Source organism: Felis catus, chromosome B2, assembly GCF_018350175.1.
Source record: "Felis catus isolate Fca126 chromosome B2, F.catus_Fca126_mat1.0, whole genome shotgun sequence".
Lineage (NCBI taxonomy): Eukaryota > Metazoa > Chordata > Mammalia > Carnivora > Felidae > Felis > Felis catus.
The window spans coordinates 74,872,507-74,895,297 of NC_058372.1; the positions used below are offsets into that span (position 1 = coordinate 74,872,507).

At 39.9% G+C, this 22,791-nt stretch overlaps 1 protein-coding gene across 1 annotated transcript; it reads left to right on the plus strand.

Annotated features, from left to right (window-relative positions):
* The first annotated feature begins 2,164 nt into the window (after positions 1–2,164).
* Positions 2,165–16,053, plus strand: PRSS35 (serine protease 35). Its single transcript, XM_003986342.6, has 2 exons — positions 2,165–2,760; positions 13,224–16,053. The coding sequence occupies exons 1-2, from the start codon at positions 2,750–2,752 to the stop codon at positions 14,482–14,484; spliced, it is 1,272 nt and encodes a 423-aa protein (XP_003986391.3). The 5' UTR covers positions 2,165–2,749; the 3' UTR covers positions 14,485–16,053.
* The last annotated feature ends 6,738 nt before the right edge of the window (positions 16,054–22,791 follow it).

Consider the following 22,791-nt stretch of genomic DNA (forward strand, 5'->3'; position numbering starts at 1 on the left):
AATTGGTACAGCTACTATGAAAAACAGTATGGAAGTCCCTCAAAAGATTAAAAATAGGGCGCCTGGGTGGCTCAGTTGGTTAAGCGTCCAATTTCAGCTCTGATCATGATCTCACAGTTCATGAGTTTGAGCCCCATGTCGGGCTCTGTGCTGACAGCTCAGAGCTGGAGCCTGCTTCAGATTCTGTGCCTCCTTCTCTCTCTGCCCCTCTTCCACTCACTCTGTGTCTACCAAAAATAAATAAACATTAAAAAAATTAAAAATAGAACTACCATATGATCCAGCAATTTCACTGTAGGTATATATTTGAAGATGAAATCACTATTTCAAAGAGATTATCTGCACACTCATATTCACTGTAGCATTATTCACAGTAGCTAAGACATGGAAGCAACTTAAGTGTCCTTTAACAGGTGAATGGATAAAGAAAAGGTCTCTATGTATAAATATAATAATAATATTATTATTTACATACAATAAAATTATGTATTTATATATAAAATCATTTTATTTATATATTTATATATATAATAGAATATTGTTCAGCCATAAAAAAGAAATCCTGCTATCATCATGGATAGACTCTGAGAGCACTGGAATCTAAAAACCTTGAATTCATAGAAACAGAGTAGAACGGAGTAGTTACCAAAGGCTGAGGGGTTGGGGACATGGGAAGACGTTGTTCAAAGGGCACAAACTTTCAGTTATATGATCGATAAGTTTCAGGGATCTAATGGACAGCACAGAGACTATAGTTAACAATTTTGTATTGCAATTTTGAAAGTTGCTATGAGAATAAAGCTTTAATGCTCTTACCACAACAACAGTTTAAAAAATGACAATGAGGTGAGGTAAAGGGTGTGTTAACTAACCTAATTGTGGTAAACATTTTGTGGTATATGTAACAAATCATCACACTGTATGCCTTTAAACTTACACAGTGTTATATGTCAATTACATCTCAGTAAAGCTGGAGGTGGGACAGGAAGTGCTCCAGGAATAAGGTTCAGGAAGGGGGCCCTGAAAGTGTGAGAGCAATTGAAGCGGTACTGGGGTGATTACTAAATTAAAGGAATCAGACCTACTCCTGCACTAAATCCTTCTGGATTTATGCAGTGTTAGAATCCTCAAATGTTTGAGAAGGGCAGACTGCAGAATCACCCCCACCACCTCCCCAGCTCAACCTTCTTAATGTATTGTTGAAGAAAAGGAGGCCCAGGGCACAGCTACTTAGGGTCAGATGCGGCTTCCCACTCTGAGTTCTGGGCTTCTCTAGGACTTCCCCACACTCAATTTCACTGACAAACTTTTTTAGTTGAATACATAATTAGCATCTATTCCATTCCAGGTTCTGTGGTAGAGGGTAGGGATTCAAAGATACAGATGAAAATTATGACCTAATTAGTGAGACAGAGAGCTTCAGAACTAATTGTTTTATACCAGATAAAAATTATTAATAGATTTTAATGATATGGGTAAGTGAATATACAAAAATGCTAAGTGAAACAAACAGGAAACCTAAATATATATATATATATATATATATATATATATATATATTCTGATCTCAATTGTGTTAAAAAATACACAGAAACTTGAGAAATGCAATAACCCACTGATGAGCCAAGTGCTACGGAACATGCGAGGGCCTTGCGTTAGAAACACTTGTGCACTTATTTGACCTCCCTCCTTGGAGGGCCAGGACCCAGGTTTTGTTCTTGTTATTGGTGCATCTTGCCCCAGACCTGCCACCCGGTAGCAGTTCAGTACATGTTGAATCAATGAGACTCCCTTCTGCACGCGGTGCCCACCCCAAAGGAACACGTCTGCTAAGGAGGAGAATAAGAGAAAGCGGGAAAGGGCGAGGTTAGCATGCTGGTAGGACCGAGGTGGGCAAGAACCACAAACTCAGAAAATAGTAAAGGCCAGCTAGCCTGGAGACAGACGGAAACTGACGCTCTCCCCCTGGCGGCGGCACAGGACACTCAGAGGGACCCCTCGGCCCAGCCCCGGGGTGGGCGCCTGCGGGAACTTGAGTAGTTACAGAGGCCGCGCTCACCCTGGGCGCAGGCGCCAATCCGAACTGCCCCGTGGCGGGATTTGTCCCAGGAAGCGAAGTCCCCAATAGAGAAGCCTTGGGCTGGGGTTGGGGAAACAGCTCTGGTTCTTCTAGATGGCTGGGGTCTAGACGGCGAGCTGGGCAAGTGAGATTTGATGAACAACTCCCACGCACCTCCATCAGCCCTCCCCCCAACTTTAAAGTCTCTTCTTGAGGCTATGCAAGGGATGCACACTGTCACGCGGACAGGCATCTCTTGTGAATGGACTCAGGAATTCTTCGTGGTGCTGCATTATTTCACTCTGGGGACAGAGATGCTGGGGTGAGAGGTTGCCCCGTCTGCTCTGCACCTCCAGGGAACCCCACCCCCCACCCACACACATCTCCTTGGGCCCAGCGTCCGGGTTCCTTCCCCTCCCTCCTTCCCTCTTTCTCCTCTTGCCCACCTCCTCCCCCTCTTCGCCTCCCCCCGCGTCGGCCGGGCGTCATCGCCCCCTTTCCCCTCCCATCTCCAGTCCGGCGCGCAGCTCAGCTCTGGCCTCCTCCGCAGTCTCCGCCACGAGCCGCTGGTGGTGCTGGCGGGTCCGCGAGGCTCGTGGCAGCAGCCCCCGCCCGCCCTCGCCAGCCCTGGGACCGCCTCGGGGGCCTTTGAGTCGAGCTGGGCAGCGTCCCGGGCACCGGGCACCGAATATGCTTCGCAGGTAAGGACGGAGCCCCCCACGGACAGGGCAAAACCCTAGAATCTGCAAGTTTCTCCGAGAAAGGCAGACCCACCCGAGGAGAGCTTCTTTGAGGGGCTCTAAGGATATGGATCAAACTTAGCACTTTAAGTCCTCAAAGAAACTACTGTCTCAATAGGCAACTCTGTGTGCCGGCCTCTGCACAGTTCAATATTAACAGTAACAGTGTTTGCATTGGACTATAAACGGAATTCTTTCTGCTTAAGCAGTACCAGAGGGGACCCTCTTTATTTTTATGATTATTAACAGATGCCATTGAAAAAGGTGTAAAACCATTCTTGGAAAGTCTACTCTGGTTGAAAGCCTCTTTGGCAGGGTTACTATGAAAGCTAGGAACCTCTGTCTCTCTAGCTCATCAACTTGGCTGCACAGGTCAGCAAAAGGAGCAGTGAAAAACATTTTTAAAATGAGAAGGTGAAATGAGATGGAAAAGTCTTGTACTTGTTTTAAAATACCAAAAAAAAAAAAAAAAAGGGGGGGGGAGGGGGCGTGTAGATAGACAACGCAAGATTGACAGAATACTGGTAATGATTGAAGCAGGGTGGTGGGCACATGGGTTACACTTTTTTCTCCGCCTTTTTCTACTTTCCCTCTACTTTTGTGTAGTTGGGAAATGTTCTCCAATAATAAAGTTTTTTTTGCAAAGTTGTAGAAACACTCCCACCTGCTTCCTTTGACCTTTTTACCCTGTCATTGATTTGAAAAGAAGCTGCTTGCCCTATGTAGGTATTTCCCCCCCCTTTTTTTTTAACCCTTCTCACTTCTGAAATTAATTCTCATTTTATCCCAGGGCATTTGTCTCTACAGAGGATTATAAAAGTCATATTTTGCTGCTTGGAGAATTATGCCTAGAATCTGGTTTTTAATTTAGAAGAGAGAATGTACACATTCCAGCCAAATAAGACATCTAGGCTGGAAAGCAGTGGCCAAGTATGTGGAATTTTATTTTTATTAGGAAATCTTAGAGGAGCCCCTTTAGTACAAGAAGAGGCGGGGCATGGATACTCTGCCCACTTTTCTTCCAGACAACCTGGAAACCTGTAGACTCTTAATCTTTTTCATGTTTTTTAAATGTGAGATTGTTTAGCTCAGTGCTTGGCACATAGTATGTGCTCATTATATGTTCAAATAAACAACTGCTAATGTGAGTTAATTTTCCCTATTGAGTAAATTATTTATCTTTCTCTGCCCAGTGCTCAAATATCCGAGGCAAGCATACTGCATTTTAACAGTAGGATCAGGCTTGGAATTTTGGAAGCTGAGTTAACTTTGCAGATGAGAAATCGGAGAGGAGAGGTTAGGAAACAGCAAAATCAAATTAGTGGTGTAAAAGTTATTTTAGAACTTTGCTTAACCCCATTTTCCTTTCAAAGCTTCAAATAGGTTAAACTGATACATGATTAGCCAAAAGGATTGTGATCGTAAGAGGCTTCGAAGACTGATGAGTAGCGAACCTGGTACATTTACGTATATTCTTTGGTCTCAAAGGCCAACTTGCAAGATAAAAAATAAGTCAGGAGCCATACGCTGTGCACTTCCTATGTCATTGTACGGGAGAGCCAGCAGAGTGTTCGTTTGGGGCTCCCCAAAGTGCCATGCACCCCAAAGTTGATTTACACACCGCATATCCATTACATGAATCAAAACGTACATCTCCTGGAAAAATAGCTAAAAAACAAAGGGGGGTTTTATTTTTTTTTATTGTGATGAGAAACAGAAGTTGTGGGTTACTGTAAAATAATCAACTGTGTAACTTTACCATCTTCCTTTCCCTCAAGTACTGCCAAATTTTTAAAGCAGACATTACTTTGTCTCCATTCCTGAAGCTAAACTTGAAAATAGTGCTATGGTATGATATTTTGAATAGAAATTGGCATTTTGTCAATGAACTTCTTGCCATTTCTTTGCAGCATTGAGTCAGTGGAGAGCTTACCCTTTGGTAATGGATTATGAAGTATTTGATAAACATATGTGAAATGTTTGGCAAGTTGAAGCTTTTTCTTTGGGTTGAAATGACTTGCAGCACATTTCGGGGACTCTTCAGCCGTGCTGTAGGTCACAGTGGAAGTGTGCTGGCACGACCATGGTTTTTGGAAAACCACCTGCCAGAAAATTGTCTGGCTGTAGACAGCATCATCAGCCCTCAGTTCATCAGGATAGGCTCTGTGGCCTGTAGGTGGGTTTTCTAAATGTGATAAATTCCATATGTGACAACCATTTAGTATATTATTAGCCAGTTGGACTTATCCCCCTGCTGAATCCTACGTGCTTTTAAAATAAGTTCTGCATCATAGCTCAGTGAATGTAAACAATTTAAACTCAGGACTTTAGCTTCACCATCAGCAGGCTAGTTCTGCCATCTAGTGGTGGAAGTATGGACAGCAGGCCAGGGACCAGCAATAGAAGCTTCTCAAAGATCACCGATGAGTAAGTTACTTGTGTTTCTCATTTGTGGTTTAATCTGAGACTTCAGAGCTGAAAGGTATCTTAGAAGTGTTCTACTCCAGCTCTGTAAGTCAGGAGGATTACCGCAGAGATTCTTAAACAAGGAAAGAAACTTTGAAATGATGCATAACCTAGTAAGCACCCAGCATGCCTTTGTTGAATAAACAAATTTCTCCACCCTATTCCAGTTCTTGTCTCTCTTTAGCGACGTTGCTCCATGCCACCATAAAGTTTTAATAGGATCTTCTATTTTTAGTTCTCAAACTGCATAACTGTATGATTTTCCATGAAATGAAAATCTCCGTTTATGTCCTAGTCTCTGGACCAAACTTTCTTTCCCGCTTTCTACCACTCCCTAGTGTTCTTTCTTTCTAAACATCCAGAGTGGACAGTTGTAAAAACTAGACTCTTATCTTTACTGCTGCTATAAAAATTATAAAAAATTTAGGGACTTAAAACAACAACACATTACCTTACAGTTCTGGAGGCCAGACGCCTAAAGAGGGTCAGCAGGGTTGCATTCCTCCTGGGAATTCGAGGAGAGAATTTGTTTCCTCACCCTTTCTGGGTTCTAGAGGCCGCCCACATTCCTTAGCTTGCAGGTCTGCAACACTCTGACCTCCGCCTCGTCTTCTCGACTCCTCGTCAAGCTTCACCCTTCTTCATATAAGGATCCCGGTGATGAATGGGTCTCACCTGGAGAATCCCAGCTAATCTCCTCATGTCAAAATCCTTCACCAAATCACATCTGCAGTCTTCTTGACCATGTCAGAAACATATCCACGGCTTCTGGGGATTCAGAAATGGCATTTTGGGGAGCCATTATTTGGCATACATGGTGAGGTGCCCGACAGATGGAGATGTGTGAAATCCCTTATAAATATCTACCTATGTTTTGACTCCTATTGTTTGATGTTAATAGTAGTAATTGCTGTCATTTGTGAGTGCTTGCTGTGCTCTGAGCACGACGCTTATATACGTCATATTAGTTTCTCACAAAACTACTGTAAAATTTTATTCGTGTTTTAACCACTGTAGGAAATAATGTTGGGAGAGGTTAAGTAACCTTCACAGAATCATACTGCCAGGAAGTCACAAGTATACTCAAGTCGGTTTGCCCTCAAAGCCCACTGCCTCCATAATTGTTGAAACACCTGTGTTCTTGCTGTCCACCGTGCTTCCATCGCTAACACGGTTACTTTCTCATCACTGTGATCCCATACACTTTGTAACTTAGTTTTTTTTAATGTTTACTTTTGAGAGAGAGAGAGAGAGAGAGAGAGAGAGAGAGAGAGAGAGAGAGGCATGAGCGGGGGAGGGGCAGAGAGAGGGAGACACAGAATCCGAAGCAGGCTCCAGGCTCTGAGCTGTCAGCACCAGCCTGACGCTGGGCTCAAATTCACAGATGGAGAGATCGTGACCTGAGCTGAAGTCAGACACCCAACCGACTGAGCCACCCAGGAGCCCCATGTTGTAACTTAAATGTGGCCTCCATTCCGTGTTCCAGTCAGGGAGTGACATTAGGTGAGGGCCTCCGGGAGGCAAGGAATTAGATGTTTCAGAATCGCCATTCTCCCCTGCATCTCTCCCAGTTGGTGTAAGTGACTGTTAAAGCTTTTAAACGTGATCTCCCCAAGGTGACCTGTGTCACGCCCTCGGCACACCTGCTTGTTCTCCCTGGTAATACCCTTCCCCTCCTGCCGTGGCCTTTTGCCCAAACCAGCACTACTCTCTGCAGTTATTGAGAGCATCTGGGCCGGGCCCCAGTGACTCCCTGTTGTGTGTCAATCTTCACACCTGTTGTGTGTCAGTCTTCCACTGGGTAGGTGGGGGTGAAAGTAGGGGAGGAGAGAAGACGGACATGCGCATTTTCGCGTGTATGTAGTGTGTAAATGTAGGCAGTGCTGTTGGGAGGGGCAGGTGGTTGGAATCATGGATGGCTAAATACGGCACAGGCATGTCGTAAAAAAGTGGGTATGTGATCATTTCTGTGTCCTAGCTCACACATTAGGTCGAAATTGGTGTTGGCCCTCCAAGGTCATTGATCTGAGCAGTGCCTGACCCGCACTACCCATAGAAAATGTTTGACAGGTTAATGCAAAATTATGTTCCCTGGCAGTGTGGTATACACTTGAGTTTGGACAACTATGTCACCAATGTCACCATACATAGCAAGGGGCCGATGCAAACACAGGCCTGAGTAAATGAGAATCTCTTACCTGGTGAGGGAAAGTAACTTGGTGCAGATTCTTGACGGTAAGTCAGCATCCTTATTTTCACAGGCAGGAAAAATATTTCATGTGAAATATTTAATATAGTGACCAATCATCTAATCTTTCATTAATCCACCTACCTACTTAAGCTAAACTATACACTTCTCCAGGTAAACAAAACAAAACAAAACAACAGAAGAGAAACTGAATCCTAGAATATAATTATGTCATGCCATAGTAAAATTCTATACACTATAGATAGACTCGCTCAAAAGGTTAGGTTTTTATTTCACCGTAAACTGCTCCTTGTAGTAATTATTTTGACATTGACCCTGTTTCTTTTTAAGCTGAGGGCCTGATGCCATTCTAGAATTCCTAATGTAGATCCAGGCTATAAATAAGACACAGGAAATGCAATTCGAGTGTTCTGTGGCTGGGTAATGTTTAATCACACTTAAGTTTAATAGCTCTGAGAAAAATATATTACAAAGCCACAGATATTCACAGACATGAGTAATTAGGAAAGCATTCATGTGGGAAGTCTCTAAAATGTAGCTGTCCTTGAACAAAAAACATAGCAAACAAAACAAAGAAAAGGGGAGTTTGAGAGTGTGTCTGAAACTCTTCTGAAATAAAAAAAAAATATATATATATATATATGTTTAGTTTTAGAAAAGTAGGAGTGTTATAGCTGTGGCTTATGTAATAAACTATTTTAAAGTGATAGTCATTCAGCCATTAGAGTAATAATTATAAAAGAACCTATTATTGACTGCTTTACTGTGCTCTGGGCTTACAGATCATTCTTTGGATATATCATCTTGTTTAATCTCCACGATTACATTATGAGGGAGAGATTACTGTTCTCCCTACTTTGCAAATGAGGACGCTGAAACTGAGCATAGTGAACTGCCCAAATTCATATGTCTAATACATGGTCAAGATGAGACTTAGCCCAAGTGTTCTTACTCCCTGGTCTATACACATAACCACTCCGCTCTACGGATGCTCCAGGATTCCAAATAGGTTAGCTATCACACGTCTAAGAAAGCATAAGCAAACAGAGGGTGATAGTAAGTTCTCTCTCGAGTTTCATGTGGTCATTGCTATTAATCTGGACCAAGAACAAGTGTGAAGTAATATCTACTCCATCAGTGAGAATTTATCTACAAAGCCTGATTCTTGCTCCTCCCCTGATTCCCTTCCACTCCATTTGTCTCCATGATCCAACCCATAATCTACTGTGTGTACACTGACTCACGGTGGAGAGTCAAGGCTGCAACCTCACTTTTGCTAACCAGAACTGGTATTTGAAGCCCCAAATCCAAGGCATCTGGAAAGTGACAGTGAAGGTCACAGTTATAATGGGAAACAGGAAAAAGGAGGAGGAGGAGGGAAGACACTGGACATTAAAGCTTCCAAAATGTTATGGCTGCCCCACCAGTTGGGACTGTGTCTCTTTAGATCAATGAGTTGGTGCTTTTTGGATGATGGGCACATGTGGATGTGTTGTCCACTGAACCATGGATTGCTCTATCAGTAAGAGCTATCATTTACCTTACACTGACACTTTACCACAAGGCAAACTTAGATTTTCCAAAAGAAAGTGTCCTTAAACATTTGTCCAATTTTAAATTACAGGCCAAATTGGACAGGCTAACTGAATTCATGTCCTCTTATTACTGTGATTCTGAGGTTGTATTTCAAGGCTCTGCCCTTCCCATGCCCAAGGATAGATGTGGGCATAGCTTTTATTCCTGTGGTGCACTGTAGCAGGGCTCCCTCAAAGGGCACCAGACAGGGCTGGCAAATCCATGCTGTCTTATAATTTGTAGCATCAGATGTTGGAAGCATTGCTTACAAGCCTACTGAATTTTTTTTTTAATTGAAGTAGAGTTGACACACAATGTTGCATTAGTTTCTGGTGTACAACATAGTGATCTGACAACTCCATAGGTGATGCTCACCCGAAGTGTAGCTACCATGGGTCACCATACGGCACTATTATGATACCATTGACTATATTCCCTAAGCTGCCTCTTTTATTCCGTAACTGGAAGCCTGTGCCTCCCATTCCCCTTTACCCATTTTGCTCTTTTGCCCCCCAACTAGTCCACTGAATTTGGATATTTTCAGATGTATTATTAAATCACTTATATAAAAGAATATCTTTTCTTTATTAATGGCTGAACCATTTGATATTGGCAATGGCTGACATAGTAAAAGAGCAAAGTCAAGAATAAAGTTGTTCACAAAGATGAAGTAGAGGTCACTTGAAACTTGGTTAAGCAATCATCCCTGGGAAAGCTGCCTTCTGGGGTATGGCTCAAGATGCTGCCCCAGGGTCTTTACCACTGCAGTGGTTCTCAAACTGTACTATCTGAATATCCTGGAGGGCTGGTCAAAACATGGATAGCTGGGAACCCCATCCCCCACCTCCCCCATTCTGATTCTGGAGAATTTTGGAAAGTAGCTCTGGGTTGGACCCTGAGAATTAGCATTTTTAACAAGATCCCAGGTGATGCTGCTGCTGGTCTGGGACTGAAATCTGGGCATGCCTCGATATGACAGAGTTTATTTTGCCATACACAAGTGTGGAATTTTATTAACAAACCAATAACATTCTTTTGAGTTGTTCATGTTTCATTTTGAGTTTGAAGGCAGGAAAAATACCAATGTCGCAGCTCAAAGCAGTCAGGCAGGAGGCGTTCCCTCTTCCTCACAGAAGGGTCAACCTTTTTTGTTCTATACAGACCTTCAACTGATTGGATGAGACCCACCCACATTCAGAAGGGAAGTCTGCTTTTCTCAGTCTACCAATTTGAATGCTTCTCTCTTCCAGAAACACCTTCACGGATGCACCCAGAATAATGTTTGACCAAACATCTGGGTACCCTAGTACCAACTAGTCAAGTTGACACATAAAAGTTGCCATTACATGGGGCTTTCTTAAAAGTCTGCCTAGAGAAGTATGGCACAAGGTGCATGTTTTGTTTGGTAAAGAGTAGATGAACTTCTATATTTGAGCTTACTACTCTAGTTCAATGATCTGTGTAGCAAAAGATCATCTTGTCAATTATCATTTAATATTTGCATTCTGCCTTTCTAATCCCTAACTAGCTTTAGTTGTAAGACAAGATTAAATAGCAGTGAAAAGAAAAAAAAAACAAAAACAAACCTAACTGGACTGGAGAAACAATATCATAGTACCATGACTTAGATGTCTTCTGTTTTGCCTAGGAATGCCTTTCACACATTTTTACTCCTTGGATCATTAGTATCAACTGTTAAAATGTACAGAGTGATTCTTCGTATTTCCCAACATGGATATTTGACGTTCTGTCTTTGGTGTGTATTCTTATATTAAGTTCACGATGGACAGCTTTTGTCATTAAGGACTAAATGAAAAAAAAAAAAAACCCAATTTTTAAAAATTATTTTTCCCACACTAAAAAATTTCCTTGATTGAAATTTTGCTAAGAATCAAGTAGATAATATCAAATACACACACAGTTTTCTAAGTATTTATTTTGAGAGGAGAGAGAGCACACGCACATGCATGTATGTGCGTGTGCAAATGGGGGAGGGGCAGAGAAAGAGGGAGACAAAAAATCCCAAGCAGGTTCCATGCTCAACACAGAGTCCTACATGGGGCTCAGTCTCACAAACCGTTAGATCATGACCTGAGCCAAAATCAAGAGTTGGGCGTTTAAACAACTGAGCCACCCCGGCGCCCCTACATACATTTTTAAAATAGTCTATTTTGCTCTGTTGTTAGGCCTAGAGGCAGCAAATAGGTCTCTGATTTTAGCATTTTTTTTAAAAGGCAAAGGCGTAATTTTTCGTCATGGGAACTACCCACTTAAACATGATTTCAAGGCCTCAATAGGGTTACTGAGTTGTCAGCCCTTTTCACTCCAACTGAATTAAATAAAATTGACAAAATGAAATACTCATTGTGAAAATTATAACAAAAGAAAATACTAACTGGCTCAACAAAATAATTACCAATATAATTACTGCTTTGTATAAAGTGACATTTGCCATGTGGATGATTAGAAAATATTGTGACTGAGTGTGGAGTTTTTCTGAACAATGTCCGTTATTGATTTTTTGATGATACCCATCACTCTGTACAGAAGAATGCCCTCTCTCCAAAATAAACTGCAAGCTATTCAGCAAACAAAACAGCCTAATATTAACCTGAATTATCATTACTCAGCAGTCAAGTATGGGCAGATAAAAAAATGAAATTGCAAAACTTCGATGTAATTTTGCTGATACCAAATCATGGTATTCTAAATTTGCTTAATGTGTTCAAATATATGATGAAACAAATGAATTATGTCATGTTTCACTGAATATATCACACTTAAACAGTAAAATGGCTCGTGTAGTATGCGTTTCTGTTCTATCAAAAGAATGTTATTAGTGTGTTAACCAACTTCTCTACTTACGTATGGCAAAGTGAACTCTCATGTCAAGAGATGCCCATATTCAACCCTGCCTCAGAGACAATCTTTGCTTCTCATGGCAGTGCACAGGATCTCATAATGTGCCCTGGGTTGTGGGCCATTCCTAATATTTCTCATTAGTTTCTTTTCCATGAAAAAAAAAAATAAAATAAAGCTCATCAGAAAGCACTGAGAGTAAAGGTATTGTAGGAATAATCTAACCTTGAACCATCTGGTTTTCTATAAAATGAATAGCATACGGTGAGCCTTGGTATTTTAACGATTCGTTAAAATACACTTGGAGCATAGGTCACGAATAATAGTGACCTCGAAGTTCAAAATTGCTGCTGTAAAGAATGCCACCACTGTCTCCTACCCACACAAATGAAAAGTGACAAACATCAATTTGGTGAAATACATTTACATACCAGGGAGCCTAGAGAAGCAGGAAAAGAGGGCAAGAAGATGTAGACAACAGAAGAGGTATTATAGAATGTATAAAGTACTGAAAACTTAAAAGATGTTTAACACAAAAGCACTGCTCTTAGATGATGAAACTAACGATAAAAGGGACTATAGTTAATCAGGATCATGTTCCCCCAAGTGGCAAATTCAGAACCACAGCCTTAAATTCTTACAACTAATTTTAATACACAGTAAGCTTCTACTGGGAAGCATTTTTGTACGTTGCTTTGTTTAGATGGTAGTTCCAAGCACAGCTGTTTAAAAAAACGCATGGCACATTGCACCATCAGTGAGTTTGGTCAGCAAACCATGGTTTAAGGAAATTCAGTGTATTCCAATGAACATTGTTTGAGCTCTGTGCTAGGCATTTATACTCTAGAGATGAGGAATTTATGATCCTTGCTCTTAAAGAGCGAAGTGCAGGGGGAAGAGCATGACATCTGCTGCTATCTTTATTTCTAAATCATCTGGAAATAATGTTGTAGGAGACCTAGGGAGGGAGAGTGTGGCTCAGGCAATAAGGGGCCACAGTTTGTCACCCCATCTTACCGTCCCATGCATTGGGCTGTCTGGGAGGTAGAGGCAGAGATGGCAGGTGGGGGTGGGGGGAGGTGGGTTAGGCCTGGTGGAAGGAAGGTGGGGTGAAATACAGTTTACTAATTTGGGAAGTTTGTGTGCACCTTCTTAGCAGGGTGTTCATCTAATCTCAGCAAAATTGAAGTACCGTGAAAATCAGGACTATTTGGTGGTGATGGTACATTTAAGACTCAAGGCCTAAATGAAATGATAAGTAACATATTTAAAAAGAGAACCTTATAAAGCGTCACTTTCTCTTTATATTTTTAAGGACAAAAGAGAAGAGCAAAATGGAAAACGTGCTATTTTGTTGGATATTTTTCACCCTCGGGTGGACCCTCACTGATGGATCTGAAATGGAACAGGATTTTATGTGGCACTTGAGAAAAATACCCCGGGTTGTCAGTGAAAGAACTTTCCGTCTCACCAGCCCCACCTTCAAGGCAGATACTAAGATGGTGCTAGATAGAGTATGTGGCATTGAATGCCAGAAAGAACTCCCAGCTCCCAGCCTTTCTGATCTGGAAGACTCTCTTTCCTACGAGACTGTCTTTGAGAATGGCACCAGAACCCTGACTAGAGTGAAAGTCCAAGATGTGGTCCTTGAGCCAACTCAGAATATCACCACAAAAGGAGCACTGGTGAGGAGGAGAAGGCAGGTGTACGGCACAGACAGCAGGTTCAGCATCTTGGACAAAAGGTTCTTAACCAATTTCCCTTTCAATACAGCTGTGAAGCTCTCCACAGGCTGCAGTGGCATCCTCATTTCCCCCAGCCACGTTCTAACAGCGGCCCACTGTGTGCATGATGGAAAGGACTACATCAAAGGGAGTAAAAAGCTAAGGGTAGGGTTGTTGAAGATGAGAAATAAGGGTGGTGGCAAGAAACGTAGGGGTTCTAAGAGGAGCAGGAGAGAGGTGCATGGTGGTGACAAGAGAGAAGATACCAAGGTGAATCTGGAGAGAGACAAGGCTGGAAGAAGAAGAAGAAAGGAATCTGGTCGGGGCCAGAAAGCTGCTGAGGGGAAGCCTTCCTTCCAATGGACCCGGGTCAAGAATACCCACATCCCCAAAGGCTGGGCTAGAGGAGGGAGAGGGGAAGCCGCTTTGGACTATGACTATGCTCTTCTGGAATTGAAGCGCCCTCATAAAAAGAAATATATGGAACTAGGAATCAGTCCAACCATCAAGAAGCTGCCTGGAGGAATGATCCACTTCTCAGGATTTGATCGTGATAGGGCAGATCAATTAGTCTACCGGTTTTGTAGTGTGTCTGATGAATCCAATGATCTCCTCTATCAATACTGTGATGCTGAGTCGGGATCCACTGGTTCTGGGGTCTATCTTCGTCTGAAAGAACCAGACAAAAAGAACTGGAAACGCAAAATCATTGCGGTCTATTCAGGCCACCAGTGGGTGGATGTCCATGGCGTTCAGAAGGACTACAATGTGGCGGTGCGCATCACTCCCCTCAAGTATGCCCAGATTTGCCTCTGGATTCATGGAGATAATGCCAACTGTACTTATGGCTGATGGAAATCTGAAACCAGTCAATGGATTACGTAAATCGCAGAGCAAACCAGTTATCATGGTAGCAAGATCACTTCATAGGTTATGCCCGGACTTGAACCCTATCAATAACAAGTCAACATTTTTATAAATTTACCTTTTCAAAATTAGAAGCTTTTCATATGTTTAAAAAATACTTAGGTACAAATACTGAAACTAGACGGGCACCTCAATGTCAAGTATATATTCTTCTTTTACATAGTGATAAGTATCATTTGTGGGAAGTCTTTTGTTTCTCTCTGCCTTCCTAAAATTAGTCACTCTTTAAAAGTTCAAACTGGTATTATACATAGTATGATTTTTCAGTGGACTTATTCTCAGGGTCCTACTCTAACAAGAATCTAATAGGGTGCTGGTTGCATATTAAATGTGAAACTGCATATACAGACATAGTGTCAGGGTAGAGACGATAACTTACAATAGTTTGTACTACTTGGAGATGGACCCATTCAGTTCCTGCCCTCTGTGTTTATATTATGCTTTCTGTTGGGTCTGAGAAACTTTGGTTTAGATTTTTTTTTTTTTTTTTTTTAAGAATTACAAGGTACAGCAAACTTTATAAGCAAAGCTATCAACTGTTTCACTGCTTTAAAACATATCAGTTGAAGTGTTTATTATTTAAAAATGAGAGACATACTGTTCTATGAAATAAATCTAGTTGAAAAAATAGGGAAGCTGAGACATTTTAAGATCTCAAGTTTTTATTTAATACTCAAAGCATAGACTTTTCATGAATGCAGAGGGAAGACAGTTAAAAAGTTACAAATGATCATGTATTGAAAGTCTCATCATTTTATCCTATAGTTTTCTGTGTATGAGGTGTTATGGTTTTAGGACAAGGAATTTTATTTAGTCTTTTTCAATAGAGAATCTTTTTCCCATTGACATGACAGATCTCAGCTTTCCTAATAGAGCCATACACATATTATTTTGGCTATTTCTCTGCCTAATAATTTTAGATATATCCCTAAAAATGAATATAATTTACAAATACAATTTTTAAAAGGAGGTTCTGATTATTTTCATTAGGGACCAAGGCTGTATACTCCTTCAGGCCACCATGGCCGCCTGAGCAGACAGAATCCAATGACTGCCTTCAGGCACAACACAGAGTAGTTACATACTTCTTGAATGAGCAGATATTTTGCTGAACCGTTGTAAATGGGGGTTAGTTCAGGCTATTATGTTGAAAGGGTTGTAGTGATTTGCTGTTGAGCACACCATAAAATTCAGGAATGGCAGGCCTAATTTCTGGTCTGCTATTTTTGGCAGTTTCTACGGCACACACTCCTTTTTCTCATGACTCACCTAAGTCATTGATTCTGCTGGAGTCAAAATTTATTTTACCTATTATTTTTTTAAGAGAATGGGGAGTTATACCCTTGATTAGTATGCAAAAGAATATTGGATTAGGCTATGATAAAAGGTGATTTTATGAATGTTGTCCAAAATACCTGGAATTTAATACAAGTATACATACTTTTATGGTGTGAATCTGTTTAAAAATCGTTCAATAAAAATTTAAAAAATTAATCATAACTCTTATTGTATCTGTATATATGTATATACAGGGTTTCAGGAAATATTAAATTGTGTCATTTATTTAAAAAAAGATTTTATTTAATTCTGAATGCATTTCACCAAGCAGGATTTTATCTTTGGTGCCAAGGGAATAGGGCTATTGACTCAAAAGTTTTGATGCAATCTTTTTTGGGGAAATATCCATATGATCACTGCAACGTAAAGTGTTTCAACGTGATTTTTGCACACTTATGTGTTTGCAAACACACAATCTTCATCTTTGATTCTTAGGAAATACTTCTTGGTATTTGATTCAGTTCAGAGTAATTTAGGGTGCTTGGTATTAATCGTTTAGAGCTTAAGCTTAAATTCTGAATACATATAATTTCCCTAAGATCATTATACTTTTCAAAACTGTAAAATTTAGCTTATTTTATTTGCAGAGATTTATTTTGTTCTCTCCTCTTCTGTTTTCCAAGTGAATCATGAGTCTTATATGACCTATTTAGGACCACTAAAGTATACTACATTACTCAGAAGGTTGTAATGCACATACTTTCCCTGTCATGCTTATCAGACTTGAAATAGAAAATTAAATCGAATTCACTTGGCTGAAGAAATACATTCATGCACACATATGATGTCTGCTGTGTGCAAAGGACTATAGTGACCTTCTGCTTGAAGAAACTCATCAACGATTGAGCTCAAATAACTACAGTATTTACAAAACAAATGAAATTGAAAATCGTGAGGTTTTTTTCTTTACCCAAATAATGTATTTCATTTTATTTGTTTTTTTCTTGTTCAAATGGATGAGTGTGTGGGCAGAAGAGACATTTCTTTTTTCCTTTTTTGATGTGCTTATTTAAATTCCAAATGTGTTTTTTAATTTTAATTTTTTATTTTTTAAGTTTATTAATTTTGAGAGAGAGAGAGAGACAGCAAGTGGGGAGGGGCAGAGAGAGAGAGGAGAGAGAGAATCCTAAGCAGGCTCTGCACTTTGAGCATGGAGCCGGACATGGGCTTGAACTACGAACCTCAAGATCATGACCTGAGCCGAAACCAAGAATCGGACACTTAAACTGACTGAGCTACCCAAGTGCTCCCCAAATGTTTTCTTTGAAAAAAGATTTAAATGTATGTACGAACAAGACCAGAGTTCCAGACAAATCATTACCTTTTATATTTTTAGATCAAAGAATTCTTTGAAATTCTTTTTTCATAGAAAGAATCTCAGAATTAGAAGAGACCATAAAGATCATTTAGTTTAACTCCAAAATTTAGATTTTAATTTCCATCCACAGCACTCCATTCAAGTAGTTGTCCAGTAATAAAACTTTCTACCACCTAAATATTGATTAGTTATTAAAATTAATTCAGGAATTTAACTTTAAAAAATTATTAGTTCAGTTTGCTACATTGTACAAAAATTATATGGCTTATCTTGCATTTTATCCCCATCTTCACATTTCAATTACTCAATTCTTTGGCCTTATGCTGGCAAATTGGGTGTTTACTCATCAAAAGTAAACTGTGAGCCTTAATTAAGTATATTGGGGTAAGGCAACTGAACCAAGCACAAGGATTACAAGGATGAGGATCTATAGCTATAAATAGCCTGGAAATAGCATCATTATTCTTTAATGTGATGTCCCTCTCATGATTATATTTTGGCTACTGATTTTAAAGATTACCTGCTAAGGCTTAGAAACTAGTTTTATGTTAGTAAACATTTCCAATTAATTAACGGAAGAATATTATATATATTATATATATATATATATATATATATATATATATATATATATATATATATTCTCCTCCCCCCCCCCCCCCAGCTAGAATTGCTCTTTCTTTCTTTTGAACCTAACCATTAGGTTCAAAGATACTTGGGAGATTGGGTCTAATTGATCGTGAAATCTTTTTCTCGTCAGATGAGGTGAGTTATGGATGGATTCACGATTCTTTATTGAGTCACTATTTAACTGAGGGGGGAAACCTCTTAGATGGTTTCCTGTCCTACTCACAAATAAAGCCCAGGGAGGGAACTTCCTTGTCTACTTCTTTCTGTATTTAATAACTGGCAGTTTGATTGACTTAGTTCAACTGTCTAGAGCATGGCGGCCAACTTAACCTGTGATCCAAATCTAGGCTAGTTTGTTTCACTTGCAGGTGAGGTGTTGTCTTAGCTGGGCTGTGGTAACAAAATGCCATAGACTGCGTGGCTTAAACAACAGAAATGTTGCTGGATACCATCTTGCTGTGGACTCACATGACCTCTTCTTTGTAACAGTCAAGAGAAAATGCAAACGAGCTCTTTGGTGTCTCTTATAAGGATATAATCTCATTATAAGGGCCCCACCTTGATGACCTCACCTAAATCCAATTACCGTGCTAAGACCCCATTTCCAAATACCATGAATTTGGGGTGGGGGAACACTGTCCACAACAGGGGTCCACTCAAAAGCCACAAGTTACAACTTGTGCCAGGCTCAGGAAACCTCACAGACACCAGTCACCACAGGAACTAGGCAAAGGGTATGAGCAGCAGCTTAAGCCAACCAACATCATTCTCACCACTTTCATCATCATCACCTCAAGTGTTCAAACCTGGCACAGAGAAGGTGATCAATACATGCTAAGGAATATCACCAAGTGATATTCCTCTTTTTTAGGGTATTACTTATTCTGTGCTATGTGACGGTGCTTCAAAAACTGGAGGTATCATGTTAATTGTATATTGCACAAAAGATATAGCTACATATTTAAACAATGGAATGTTTATTTGTAATAATAATTTTATTATTGGAATACTGTAGCATGGCACTTACGGAATCAGATATTTGCCATATTCCCTACTGACTCGTGTGCGTGTTTCCTGATAAAAGTGCCTACAAACTGACAGGAGCCAGGCCCCTGTAGTACTCCTTATCTTCTCAATCTCCATGTAAACGTTTAATCAGATCATCTCAGCCTCAAAATTTTCCCCCAAAATCTTTTTGCTTTAGTAGTATTTAAAATTTTCAAAAATAAAAAATAAAAAAAAAATAAAATAAAATTTTCCACGGTGCCTGGGTGGCTCAGTCAGTTGAGCATCTGACTCTTGATTTCAGCTCAGGTCATGATCCCAGGGTCGTGGGATCAAGCCCCACCTTGGGCTTGTGCTGAGAATGGAGCCTACTTAAGATTCTTTCTCTGCCTCCCTCCCCCACTTGCACGCTCTCTCTCTAAAATAAAAAATAAAATAAAATAAAAAGTAAATAAATAAAAATTTCCAATAACACCTTAAAATCCATTTACTTTTATCAAGCACCGGGGACAAGCAGACTACCTAGAATACGTTGCAATCAACATGATCATATGACCCATTATTGCATTCCAGTGTGGTTTTACCAAACTGAGGCTATTTCTATCTATACTTGTAAATGCTTTACTAACACTTAAACTTGCATTTATGTTATTGAAATCCTCTATCTATTCATAAATGGAAAACGTGTGTATAGTTTCACACATGTGGCATAGATTAAAGGGAATACTTCAGAAACAGCTCAAACAGCTGAATATAGACTTTGGAAACTTCCTCTAGGCTCTTACTCAGTCTGGTAACCATGCAGTTCCTTACTCTTCTATATATTTTACTCTTAATTTCATCAGTAATTTGTAATACGCCATGCGATTAATATCTGTTTTCTAGAATTTCCTTTGCAGGTAATTTCAAATGTCTAAAACGTCACAAAAAATCTTATGTCAAACATGCGTGACATGAATCTGAATAATCTGAACAATAATCTGGACAAATTTGGTAATCTGATTTCTCAAATTACAGTTAGAAGGCAGCTGCCAAGGCAAGTCTATAGCAGTCACAAGAAGGGACAGCCTGACAGAAAGAAGGATGCAGGCAAACTACTAAAGGACTTTTAAAAAGGGTATAAAAACTACAGAATTATAGTCATGTGGAGCTATTGAGCTTTGGGGAAGTTAGCTATGGGAACACACTGGCCTGTGAAGACATACCAATATATGGCATATTTATAATGATGATTACATGATCAATATTACATTTAGCTATATGCAGAATGAGTTTTGGAAGGCATTACACTGTAGAAAGATTTTTATCCAAAAAGCTTAACACATTTAAAAAAGAATTACAGTCTTGTTTAAAAGAAGAGAAACGTCAGTGGTTTACATAATTGACTTGTTTTTATGCTCCAACGAAATTCTAATCTCAAAAGTCAAGAAAAGTATCTTTCCCAAATATTTTATCAAACCCCCAACATCCTTAACTGCTAAAATATTTGTGCACTTTGAATGTTAATGTGTGTTATTGAAAGTTTAGAATCTGTCATACAGCTGTACCCAATTTATGCATGCACGTAGCACTATGACACGTAGATACAGCAACTCCGGTGTAATGGAAAAAATTGTCTACCCACGGTGGACTGCCTTGTATAATGTAAATGTTCAGCAAATATAATGTGCTGACAATTATAATTAGTATTATAAGATTATAGAAATTACCTTCCATAATTGAAAGAAAGAGAGACTGGCATTTCCTAAGAGCAGAGACTAGCAATCATTCATCCTGAAGAGCAAGTGTGAGTGTGTACGAGTTTGTGTGTGTCACACGTGCTAGAAGCCTCTCTGAGTCTGGTACCCCTCCCCCCTTATGTTACTTCAAAGCTTCTAGCTTACTGGGGTTAGCTAACAATGCAATGTTTTTCTAAAAACTGCCCATCAAGGAGCTTACAAACTAGACAAGCAATTCAGAGATTTCCTAAAAGTAATCTTTACAGTACTGAGGTTTCTGGATGGTAAGGAGGAGAAGGGTTCCAAGCACCTTCCCCTTATCAGCCCTTTTTTCCCATTGATTGGCAGGAGTCGCGACTTTGCAATTTTTGCTTTACTTAGAATTTAAACTACTGCTAATGACTCAGATACCAGATCACACAACAACATAAATCTCAGGGTATAGGAGAATGTACTAGCACATAGTAGAGAAATATCTGGGAGAACACATGAATATTTTTTCCCCTCAAAACCACTTTAAATGGATCAGCTGTTAGAAAAACTTGCAGCTAACAATCTTAGAAGATACAACTTCAAATATTTCAAAAATTTTTCTTTGCATTACCGACAAAAATGCTGTTTAGTTTTTCTTTTAAAAATCACTGTGTGCTTGGGAGCGCCTGGGTGGCTCAATCAGTTAAGGTCTGACTCCTGATTTCTGCTCAGGTCATGATCTCATGGTTCGTGGGGTTGAGCCCTGAGTCAGGCTCTGCACTGATGGTGTGGAGCCTGCTTGGGATTCTCTCTCCTCTCCCTCTCTCTCTCTGCCTCTCTCCCACTCATGCACATGCAGTCTCCCCCTCTCTCTCAAAATAAATAAATAAACATTAAAAAAAAATGAGTATGGGCTTGGTGCCAAGATTCTACTGCCAAACAAAAGTACCACCTTATCAAGCAATTTCCTAAAAATAAAAGCATGTTATTTTTGAGACAGACCTGAATTTAGTATTTTGCCACCACACTTGGAACATTTACTTTAAAAGGCTTTCTTTGTGGCCTGGGAAAATAAATGACACTTCTGTACCCACCAAATAGGCAGTCGTGGCACTCCATGTTGCCTGGTCCAAGAGTGATGTGGCTCCATGAAAGGATGTCACTGGCCCACAGATGGCAGCATCTCTCTCCTGCACATACCCCCAAATTAAACCTTGGGTTTTGGTGGAAACTACTGTATCATAATGCCATATGGGCCACCTTTTTTTATGACTAGTAACTAAATGTCTCATTTTTTAGACTAGATGAAACAAAACACTCTTTGTGGCTTTCCTATTTTGAAGTATTTAGACAATTTCTCTTTTGCTGGAATCATCTATAGCTTTTAAGTAGAGCCACTCACTGTGATTCCATTGGATTTCTGGTTTTTCAGTGGTTTCCCTTAGCCTAGTGGTTTCCAAGTTTGGCTGCTCATCGGAATACCCGAGAGAATTATTTTAGGAAGCCTGTTTCCAGGGTCTCACCAAGATCTACCTTGGAATCCCCCAGAGTGAGGCCCAGAGATCTAGATTTGATAAATCTCTCCACATACTGATAATGGTCATCTAGGTTTGGGAACCACTCTCACGACCTGTTCCCTAAACCCCCTTCTGCAGCTCTCCTCCTGTGCACAACGATGATGTTTGTCCTTTTCTTGCAGGTTAAACATTTTCTCAGTTTTACCTGCCTTTATATTTTTTCTTGTAAGCTACCTCAAGGACTTTGGTAATGAAAGTGGTGGTAAAACTATCAAATATGTACACAGTATTCTTTTCAGTACTTTTATAAAATGGAAATACATTAGCAAACACACTGTTATAATATTGTTTTATGATGGTAAGAAATGGGTCACATTTGCAAAACTCTTGAACATAGGCGATCATTTTACAATCAGTGATGAAGTCCAATTTTACATATTTCCTGAAAATTAGATACTATATATTTTGTATTTATAATCCATTCTGGTTAGGTCAATTTAATATAATTCAACAAACTTTTATTGAGTCCAATCCTAGACACATGGGATACAGAGTTAAGTCCTATATTCTACCCTTCCTCAAAGAATTCATAACATACTAAGGAAGCCAGTTATACATTTAACAAAATAGTGTGGAAAAGGTTTAGTATAAGGAGCTGAAGAAACACATTTGAGAAGGATCAACTCTATCAGAGTAGATAGGATAAAAGAAAGGCTTCTTGGAGGAGGTGATA